Source organism: Geospiza fortis, unplaced genomic scaffold, assembly GCF_000277835.1.
Source record: "Geospiza fortis unplaced genomic scaffold, GeoFor_1.0 scaffold70, whole genome shotgun sequence".
NCBI classification, from domain to species: domain Eukaryota; kingdom Metazoa; phylum Chordata; class Aves; order Passeriformes; family Thraupidae; genus Geospiza; species Geospiza fortis.
Genome location: NW_005054317.1, coordinates 7,082,047 through 7,092,973, shown reverse-complemented (window position 1 = coordinate 7,092,973; position 10,927 = coordinate 7,082,047). Strand labels below are relative to the sequence as shown.

Genomic DNA, 10,927 nt, shown 5'->3' with positions numbered 1-10,927 from the left:
CTTCCATTCTCAAAACTTTCAAAATATTCTAGAAATGTGCTTAATACACAGAAACCCTGGAGGTGTTCAACTTTCAGTAAGATTCCTTTATACGTTTAAAAACATTTCTATAACTATCAAAGCTCCAAACAGCATAAAACAGCAATTGCACCACAGATCCCTGGAAAACAAACGAGAGTCCAACAAATCCTGTCTTTTGTATTTAAATACCAGCAGAAAAGAAATATTTATGCATTTTAGAGAGGCACTTTTTCAGCAGTCAACAACTGCTGTTCAGAAAGGCTGAGAACAGCTGCCTAAACTCATTTCTAAACACATTCAGATCCAGGAAATAAGTGATCAAGGGGAAAAGTTACAGTCTGAGAGGGCTGAGGATTTGGGATTTTGAGTGTGTTGTGGGGTTTTTTAAGTCAGCATTTTCTTAAGCAGTTAAGATAATAAAAACAGCATTCCATGCTTCAGCACAATAAATTTAATTGAGATTTCCTCCTCCACTTACAGTTGCTAAGGATCAAGGAGGAAAGAACAATTAGCAAGTCCTTTGTCACAATACAAACCAAAACAGGACTTTCCTCTTTGACCTTCAATTAGTCAGAAGTTGCCTTTTTTTCTCTGAGACCTCCGCAATATGCAAGTGTACATAAAACCAGTCCCACTGGGAGTGATGGAGGGCATGACCCAGAGAGTTCTCCCCAGTCCTCTGCACCTGGAGGGCACAGGGAGAGATGGTCTTATGGGGTCCTCCTCCTTTGTTCAGGCTGTGGGAGCTGAACTGGGGAAGGGAGCAGCACAGGCCCCATCCTGCCAGGCAGGTTTGCTTCCTGCTGCTCACAGTCTCAAGGGGGCCCTTTATTTGCATCCCATGACTTAGAAATCCAGGCTCCTCATCCTATAACCGGACACAATAACATGACCTCCAAAGCATTTTGGATAAAGAAAAGAGAAAGTGGTTTGTGAAGAGAGGAAACACCTTTATTTCTGCAGGAAGCAATTACTTTCCCAGATTTTTCCATGGGGAAGGCTGGCTGAAAAGCTTCCAATCACCTATTTCACTGAAACAGTTTCCGGCAGAGTGACAGCTGAATGCAAGGTACGTGTGTCTGTCGGCACTTGAAGCAAGCCAAGCTCCAGTCCCAATGGGGGCCTGTGAGGCTCCTCTTGCTTGGCCTTCAAGTGCTTTGGACAGACAATATCTTTCCTCTAAGCAGAGGGTTTACCACTGGATAGGGAAGGCTTGCCAACAGTCATGTGAATATTGTTGGCCAGCAACGGTTCGTGAAAAGGGCGTGGAGTTCCTGGCAGGCAAGACATGGGCTCAGGAAAAGAGCACACACAAGCCAATGTCTAATGAGGCAGAGTTACCCATTAGCACAAGGCCTGACAGGAATTAAACCCAAACCCTTCACACCACTGGCAGCTCAGGGATGTTATGGGCAAGTAACATCTGGGAAAATGGTCTAACATTTATGGAAAGAGCAAAACAGTCAGGTCAGCAACAAATTCAGAAAGTGATTACCTCAATCTCCCTCAAAAGTTCAGACTGGCCACATGTTTCCAAATCCTCCAAAGCTTCTCCAAAAACACGCCAAAAATTGTCCTCATGAGTGGTCTCAAGGCCATTTTGGCGGTTGGGGTATCTGTTGTAACGTAGGAACCAAATATTGTCAGCACTCTTCTGCAGCGGGGTGAAAGCTGCAAGGCTACAGCAAGTGTCTCACCAGTAAAAGCAGACTTGAAGAATCTTCATATACAAAAGCAAACAATATGAACTTTTCAAACAAGAGTCCACATACGAGACCTCCATGCATTTACTAACGGGGCAAGTGTCCTTCAAAGGAAGCATTAAGTTGGTGTAGCAATGTCAAAGTTCAAAGGGTAAATTAAAAAGTGCCTGTAGGAAGATTGTAGGTTTAGGAAGACCTTTTGGTGAAATAGAGAAGTGAAAGAAAAAAGGATGCATTATGGGTAAACCAGGAGCCTCAGAGACTGTTAGTACAAAGGCTGATGGGATAGAGCTCAGATCTGAGACACAGAACACCTGAGAAGAGAGAGAAAAACACAGAGGGTAACAGACATGGTGAGAAAATGATAAATACATTAGGTCTCTATGAGAGTAAATAATGCAAAGATGTATATAAAAATGACTGCCCTGGGCTGGACAAGCAAACGCACACTCAGCCAGCAGTATCAACAGTGTCATGTACAACCCATACAAACCGAGTTTCATTTGCTTTGGGATGGCCAGGGAACTGAGCTGTTACTTTCAGGAGGTCTCTCTTTTTTTTGCTGTATAGCAGTCTTGGCACTTACAGCTGTGTAAATTTTGCCACCAGTTCTGTCTACAACAGAGAGTAAGGTTAGAGAGAACCTCTCTCAAGCTGGTACAAACACACATTAACGTGACCACTGTGTGCTGGGGGTTCTGCAATTCCCCACCTTGGCAGCTGCAGCACTTTTTATCTCTGACCACAAGCCAGGGTCAATTCTCATATCTCTAAATCAAACAGCAATTAAACATGGTGAAATCCTCTGAACAAAAAAGCAGGTGATGCTGGACACTGCTTACTGAACACCAGACTGCAAAACTCAGACCACCAGTGCTCTGTTTAACAGGAGCCTCTTGAAGGAAACTCTCTGTGGTGTTAAATCAAGATCACAATAAACCCACTGATGAGTCATGGGAAGAGCCCCAAGGGGACAGTGATATTGGAGCAGCCCTAATGCATCTTATACATATCTTATAAGGAGCTGCATGGATGATGCTCCAGCTCTGCACCACGTGGTAGTATCTTGCATGGTTTAATGGTCTTCAGCTCCACAGACAGGAAGGGACACTCTTTCACCACAGCCCCTCAGCAAAGTCAAAACATTTTGCTTGAGTACATGTCACAGAGAGCTTAGCCTCCATTAAATATATAATGACCCCTTTTTCTTTTTCCAGATGTTTAACAACTGCAAAGTCTTTAGCACACACTTTCCCTTTGATCCACTGGTTTAAATGGGAGTCTGTAGCAGGCAGAAACTCACACACCCTTTTGCTCCTTGTGGGATCATGGACTTCCTGAAGAGAGCAGTACATGACATGGCTTATTGTATTTTAAATTCACCCCCTATCTTTCATCAGCTTTTAAAGGACAGTAGCCTTTATGCCAGGCAGAAAGGTCAAATAAACACCCAGCAAGACTTTATAAAAACAAACCTAAATTTCCCCCAAAAAGGAATTTTTTTTATTTTTTCCCCTTACTCATTTCCTTCCTCTGCTCCCAGGTTCCCAAAGAGGCAAAGGTCCCTTCTAGTTACCAGTCTTGCCTCTCAGAGCAGCAATACACAAACACATCCAGGACACAGCTGAATCAGAATGGGCTCCCACATCACTGGGTCAGCAGGTTCTTCCAGGCTAAAGGCTGTCAGGGTTTGTTTTTCTCTTTAATAAAGAGGGCTCAGCAGCATGAACCATCTCACTTGCACTTTGACATCAGGGCTTGGAGTCCTCATTAGGGACACGGGGATTTCGAGGGCTCAGATTTGCCAACTCCAGCTGCCAGCAGCCTCGCCGGGAGGGAGCAGTGACCTCTGTGAGCTGGCTCTTGCTGAGAGGCAAAACAAGAACAAAGTCTCCAGCGCTGCCAGCCTTCCTGCCAGCTTGATCATCTTTAAATAGGTGGAAATGGCCATGAGATGTTCTAAGGGTTTTGTTTGGACAAACAAAAGTTAAAGAAAAAAATAGGAGAAAAAAGAACCGACAGTAACAACAAGACACACACAACTGTGGGGACTCTGGAGGATGTTGAGGGGAGGGAAGTTTTGAAGCAATGGGCTTTTCCATTATGTGTGGCTCAGTGAGGGGCAGCCTGTGGCCAAGGCAGATCCAGCAGGATTTCCACCCAAAGCACAGGGCAGCTGAAGCTGCCTCCCTGGCCTCAGGAGGTATTACAGCATTTTCCCCATGCTGACTGAGCTGGGGGATTAATTTGACCATGTGCACCCAGTGTAGCTTTGCTTGAAGTGTTGAAAGGGCCAAAGTGTGATGGAGAGAGAATCCAGCCACAGTTTTGGTAGATTTTAACATGGATATGCAACCTCACACTGGTCCTGCAAGAGTTTGGTTGGCCTCTTTTGCTTTGCGGCACTGAGATGGTGTGAAGCTACATCCTTACTCAAAAAAGCCTGGTCAACACATACAGGGACAGCCCTGACCATGTCTATTTATTACACCTAAACTACAAAACACTGCAGCCTTTACATGGCAGGAGTAAGAAACGTGGTAGGAACCTGTGGCCCATGCAGCTGAGACCCTAACTCCAGACACAAAATGTCACCTGGCCATGGCTGTCACACAGCTACATTCAGGGTAACCTGGCAATGGGGAGGTAGCCCAACACAGCTGGTGCACCACCAGCATCCTTCCCCACGGCTCCCTGATGCCAAGTGGGACATTACTGGCCACTCCATCACATTCTCATGCCCCCTTGTCCCAGGGCCTTGACACCCATACTTCCAAACACTTCCCTGCCTCCTCCCACCTCTCCGTACCTGCCGGGCTTGTCCCAGTCATCTTCACTGAAGCTTCCATCCATGTAGGGGTAGCTTTTCCTGGGGTCTGCTGGAGGGGTGCTGCTCTTCTGCCTGCTGTGTCTCCACTCATGTGGATGGAGGGCTATGCCAGCTGCCTGGGGTATGTAGGTACCTAGGGAAGGCAAGAAGGAGTGGAGGAAGAAAGAGGGCAATACCTGGTCAGAAACCCCAAATGGAGCAGGACATGCAGAGCCAGGAGAACCTCCTTCCCTAGGTCCCAAAAGTGAGATCACATGGACTGTACACTTTCTATCTCAGTCATCCAGAAGCAGTTCTTCCAGTCTCTTCTGGCTTTAACCAAAGCAGCTTCTCAGGGTGTTGACATGGGATGCCCCAATTCTCCTTTTCTCCCCTGCTTCTCAGTAGTTTTATGGTGTGGGTCTGGGATCCACAGACCGGGGAGGACACATACACACAGATGCAGATCCTGCCTCCAGCCAGTGCCAGCTGTGGTTAATAGCTCCTGATTCCACATTGAACCCAGCAGAAATTATGCAGTTGAATCAGTCCCTTTAAATACAACAAGTTCTTCAAAGGGCAAAGGGAAGATCCTGACAAGCTTCCCTCCATGGTGGTAATGAGAAAAATCAGCTCTTATCCTAAGAGCTGCCAGCCAGCTCTCTCAGAATTCCCATGCCTTTGGGATCAGCTGGTGCAGATACAGGAAGCTGCTTCATGGATGTGTGTGTGAAAGGCAAGGAAAAGGATGAAAAACTCTGCTGGCTTGAGAGCAGAGGAAGCTCATCTATATCACATTTGACAGGAGATCAATACAGACTGTTAGTATGAAATCAGAGAAGTTTCACTACATCTGCCCCCATGGACTTTTCCATACTGCAGTTCTTACTCCAGAGATGAAAATCCATCACTACCAAGTCACAAGATCCTCAAGTCTCAGGAGAAGATGCCTAAACAGAAAACTTCCAAAACAGACCATTCCTCAGCAGTGTCAGTGCCATCTGCAGTAGAAATAAATCTCCTGAGTCCCCCACCCACCTCCTACTGCCCATTCAGCGTTTCAGTGGAATCCTCAGAGCCTTTCCAAGAAGCACCAGATGCTCCCATCACACACTGTGCCAAGCAAACAGGAAGTAATGGAGAAATAAGTAATTAAGGGAGACTTGATGTCCTAAACAGCTAAGAGCACTGGAAATACCCAAAGACAATGCCAACACTTTCTCTGAAAATGCCAAGGCCTGTTATTTCATTCAACTGATTGTTTCCTCTGTGTGTTTTTAAAGGTTGGACTTCTCCGCAGAAAGCCCCAGGAAAATTGCTTGCCAACATCTTAGAGCAGTGGGAAGCACTCACTGCCTGCCAGAGCAGGACAGGGTCCCTGGATGCAGGTCCCTGCAGCGGGCGGGCAGCAGGTCCGGGCTGGGCACAGGGGCATGCGTCCAGAGCAGTCACTTGGAGTCATTATAGATTCATCTCCTCCTTCCAGAGAGAAGGGTGGGATCCCTGGGATTCAGAGCCACCTGGTGGCATGTTCCCACCAGGCCCAGCACAGCTTCCCTGCCAAAATCCTTCCTTCAGCAATCTCCTACTGCTGTGGATAAGCCTAAAAGCCAACAAGGCTTCAGAGCCTGATCTATAGTTCTCCATTTGGGGTATAACCCCCAAACTCTAGGCTCTTTGATTCCCAAGTTTCCCTGCACTCTGCCTTCTGTGCCATCCCATGGGTAACCATCCATTCCCTTCTCCCTACCAGCACCCCCTTCCCACCCAGCTCCACTGCACCACCATGCAGCCAAATGCAATTACCAGGGAAGACAAGAGAGCCCCTGAAGCAAAGTTGCAGTGTGTGGATCTTGGGCAGCTTGGCACCAGCCCGGCTCCCTGGGGTGCTGTGCTCAATTACTTGTTCTCAATTTACCGGCAAAGCAATCACTTCCCAGTGTCCAACTTGTGTTAACATTCAATTAGACGGAGAAGGATTGCAGCATTATGAAGGCCAGGGGATTCCTCCTTAATGAAGCCTCCAGTCCCAACTGGGCTCCCTAATTAAGACTTCAGATGAAGAGAGGCTGAAGGAGACGCAGGGATGGGGAAAGAGACACCTGGGCAGTGCTGTCCTTTGAACTTGGCCAGAGTGCAGTGAGCCCAGCACACTCACACTTTGCAGCAGCATCCTGCAGCATCCCTTCTCCAGAGCATTCTGCTCTGGACAGGAGCCTTTCCACCAGTTTCCTGCTGTATGTTGATTCAGGATTTTGGTTTGTTTCAACACGGGCTAATGCTAGCTTACATCACTAAATCTGAACTGGTATAACTATTTTCCAGGGCTTTTCTCCAAGTAAAAATATATTCCCATGACTAGAGTATCCTCCACTCCAGTTCCACATCTGCTAGAAGCTACAGCTGAATAAACCTGACCTTGAAGACGTGTTCATCTGATCACTCACTAGAGAGAGATACTTTCTTGTAGTATTACCTTAATTATTTTGTTAAGCAAGTGCTTCTAGTCACAAGACATTCTAGTGGATTTTAAAACATCCTGAAGAGGATTATTATGTCCCACAAAGCCTCTCTGGAGAAATAAAAGTAAGCTATGGAGCAAATACTCTGTAAAACATATGACCAGTGAAAACTGTCTCTGATTATGCGAATTATAAAGTGCTGTAATGGTTTTGAACATGATGAGAACAGTATGATGCCATATAAGCCAGAACAAATGTGCCAATAAAAGCCTAAACAGATATACCAACTCAAAGCAACACTTGAGTGCATTCTAAAATGTATTTTGTTCCTTTCTGGAAGCAATAGGCCATACAAATGTGGTCAGGCCACAGGCTTTGGCTCCTGTTCAGAGACAAGACCCAGACAGAGCAGAGACCCCTAGGAAAACAAAACCATGGCTTACCTTGGCTTCCATACCCAGCATCAATGGCAGAGCCATCCCAGGACTCCACAGTATTGTCCACACTTGGAATTGTGGTGGAGTATATCTCAGACAGCTTGCTAGTTTTCTGGGAGTCTGTCAGCTCATCTTCTGGGTCACTCACTTCATTTATGCTCCCCGACTTCTTGGGGTAGGATTCTGCAACCAGAACATCCTGCTTTAGAGGCACGAAGAGCAAGCCTCAGGGAAAAGCTTATGCTGACATGGGAGCAAGGCCAGGTACTGTAAGTCTTTAAAGTACCTCTTTAGCTCTTCAAAAGTAGCTGAGAAAGGCATGTGCAATGAAGCTGAAAGCATTTAATGCATTACTCTTATCTCAAGCTGAATCAAGAAAAAATGCCTGAGTTTTTAGCACATGGAATACAAGGAGCAGCCATGGGGATTTGAGGATTACCACATATGAGAGAGTTGGGACCTAATCTCAATTCACAAGCACATCTTCCTGTACATTTGGAAGATTCCTCCAAACAGCCTTGCCCAGAGAAGTGTTGGCTCCTGCAAGCAATACCCTGTAGCTTCTCTGGACTCAGAGGGCCTCCTTTATACTCAGAACAGCACCAGGGCAGGTGCTGGTTGCAAACTTGGCTACAAACAGATGTTTTAATTAGACTCCAATGACAACCACCACTGCTGAAGTTACAGCCCTCTTCCACGACTGTACAACCTCAGAAGAACTCAAAGCTAATCACCACCTCTCCAGAGTCTCCCACACATGTGACAACAGTGGAATTCCTGGGTGTGGTATTTTGAGGCAGAATTTCCCCTGATCAGTGATTGGAAAATGGGAGCTGAATGTGAATGATGAAGCTCAGACCTTCCCTTTCATTATTTTAGTGCTAACAGGCTCTTATTATCATTATATCAAATTTCCTTTCACGCAAATGGTATGCAAAGAATGGTTTCTCAGCACAAGCACTTCTTTGTACTGAATATTTTAAAGTCCTTGTTGATTAGATATCTTGTTAGCCATCCACACCCTGGATCTCTGACCTGAGGGATAAAAAGCCCTCTGAAAGTCTGCATTTGTCAATGAGGACAGATTATTTTACCAAACAAAGCCTGGTGTCCTGAAAGTCCCTATTTTCCAAGCCTTCAGAAGATTGCTCACCATGATTAACTCAAGATTACCTTGAAATTTCAATTACACCTGCTTCATTCTCAGAATGATTAACGAGTTTCCAACAGGCACTTGCATGTCAATTATTTCAGCAAGCGCCTGTGACAATGCTAAGTGTCAGCAGGGAGAGAAAAGAGCATTTCAGACCAAAGACCAAGACATTTGGCAACAGGGGAAGAGACTGGGGCTTCTTGAAGAGGAATCAATTCCCCAGTTCTATCTCTATGCACTACATCCCTAGTCCCTGCCCAGTATTCATCCTTTTTTAAAACAGGTGCATTGCCACATATCTGCAAACTGCTTTGAGGTCTATAGAGGTTCTATATTTAAGAGTGATGCCACTTTTTCAGATGCAGGACAGGCTGTGCTTGCTGAGAAAGGTTTATCTCTTGATTTCTTCTAATTCCCACAGCACTGTGGGCCATTGGCTGGGTAAGTCCAGCCAGATCTATAGACTGCAAAAGCATGGCACCAAAAAAAAAATGGAAAATACTGGGGGTGGGAGAGACTGGAATGAAGTCAGGCACCTGGTACTTTCTGAATTTAAAGAAAAAGCCTCTGTTTGGCTGTGGTCATGCAACTGGAGAGAAAAGTTTGCATGATTCCTCTTTTTTCCTAATCATCCTTTTGTCCCCAAAAAACAGTGATCCGCCAGTACTAAGTATGCTTCTGATTTTTTTATACTATATCAACAACACCTTCTAAGCCACAGGGAGCTTGGCAGGAAAACCAGTAGGGGATCCCTAGAATGAAGTTAGATGCTTTGAAAGATGATCTTAGAACCCCAAGCCAGGAAAAGAGGTGCAACACATTTATTGCCAATTGTTTTCAAAAAGCTGAATTAAAGATTGGGGGCGTGTGGGAAATTCATGGATTCTACCAACACAGAGTCTCCTTGCTCATTTAGCAGGGTTATATTTTTTTTAAAATCCCATATTCTTATACTTCTAAAAGTAACTTCTGCTTCACTTCTGTAAGAAATACCAACACAGGGAAGCAACAACAGTACAAGGTGTCAATTTGAACTAAAAATTACTATTGCCAATAAACCTGCTGTTTCATCTCTTCCCATTGCCACAGAGAGGCCTTGGGTTGTCTTTTTTCATCTGTGAGTCTGAATTCAAAGAAACACACATGTTTTCCTACTATGCCCAGCCATGCCCATGACCCCACTGCCTCACCTCACCTTCCACAACAGGACAGAAACCCCTCAGCAGTGCCTGCTCCATGGCCCAGGGTCCCTGCTGGGGTGAGCCTTCAGCCTCCCCAGCCCAGCTCCTCAACTCACTCTCTGTCTGCTTCTTGATCTTGAGGGTGACGGTCTCTCCTGCCATCTGCAGCAGGTGAATGGCCTCGCTCAGTGGTTTGCCCTTCAGGCTCACGTTGTTGATCGCCAAGATCCGGTCCCCAACATGGATGGCTCCGGTTCTGGAGGGAAAAGGCACTGTCAGGAACTCCAGAGAAGCAACTCCTCTGGAGGACAGGACGTTCAGCTCTTGCTGGAAGAAATTAACACTTTAAAATATGTCTTTGTTCCCTCTTGGTACACTCTATAGCTGTAACTTCCTCTTCACCACATACCAGGAATCTGGATCCTCCCCAGCTTCCATGTGCACAGACATACAAATACACATGGGAACACATGACTTCCTCAAATCCCAGGCCCCTTGGGAACTGGGAATGCAGAGCAGCTTAGAGACAAAACACTTCAATGCAACAGGGTTAAAAGCACAAACATTTTCAGTATGTGAAGTCCAACACAGTCATCAAACATGGAACTGAATGACATGTTCACCCTGATGGAAAGAAATTATGAGACAAACCTAGAAACCTATTGGAAAAAACCCAAACCAAAACAGCTCAACAAAACTGCTCATGTGTGTGCAAGCATGAGCTGAACCAGCTGTAGTAAATGATGTGCTTAAAGCTCACCCTACTCAGCTACACCCCTGTGACTTTCTCCACCAGCTCAGGAAGAGGTTGTGTTTTATTGCTCAGCCACATTCCAGCACTGGCTGTTGCTCTTACTTGGACAAATCCTCAGGCTTCAGCAACAGGCACGAGCAAACTAACAAGTCATGGCAATTCTCCGCCTTCTCCATCCTTTCCCTCTGTCTGCTCACAGACAGGCTCACTTTACCTCTTTCCAGTGAAGCTCTGGAAGGAGCAGGCAGGGCAGGATGTGTCCACTGCCACAGCCACTGCCAAGACTGGAGCTCACACTCGCCACTGGCTGGACTGAGCTTCCCAAACTCACCCTCCAGCTCCCAAACGCCAGCACACGAGAGCAGCAACTACCCCCGCCTCCAGTACTGTGGGAGTTCTGCTATCAG

At 46.1% G+C, this 10,927-nt stretch overlaps 1 protein-coding gene across 1 annotated transcript in view; it reads right to left on the bottom strand.

Annotated features, from left to right (window-relative positions):
• GRIP2 (glutamate receptor interacting protein 2) overlaps positions 1-10,927 on the bottom strand; it is a 118,610-nt gene that overhangs the window by 8,553 nt on the left and 99,130 nt on the right. Inside the window, exons 18-21 of the mRNA XM_031056381.1 lie at positions 9,883-10,022; positions 7,439-7,615; positions 4,534-4,687; positions 1,517-1,637 (exon numbers count right to left, since the gene is read on the bottom strand). Of these exons, the coding sequence (XP_030912241.1) occupies positions 1,517-1,637; positions 4,534-4,687; positions 7,439-7,615; positions 9,883-10,022 (592 nt within the window). The remainder of the gene's footprint in view (positions 1-1,516; positions 1,638-4,533; positions 4,688-7,438; positions 7,616-9,882; positions 10,023-10,927) is intronic.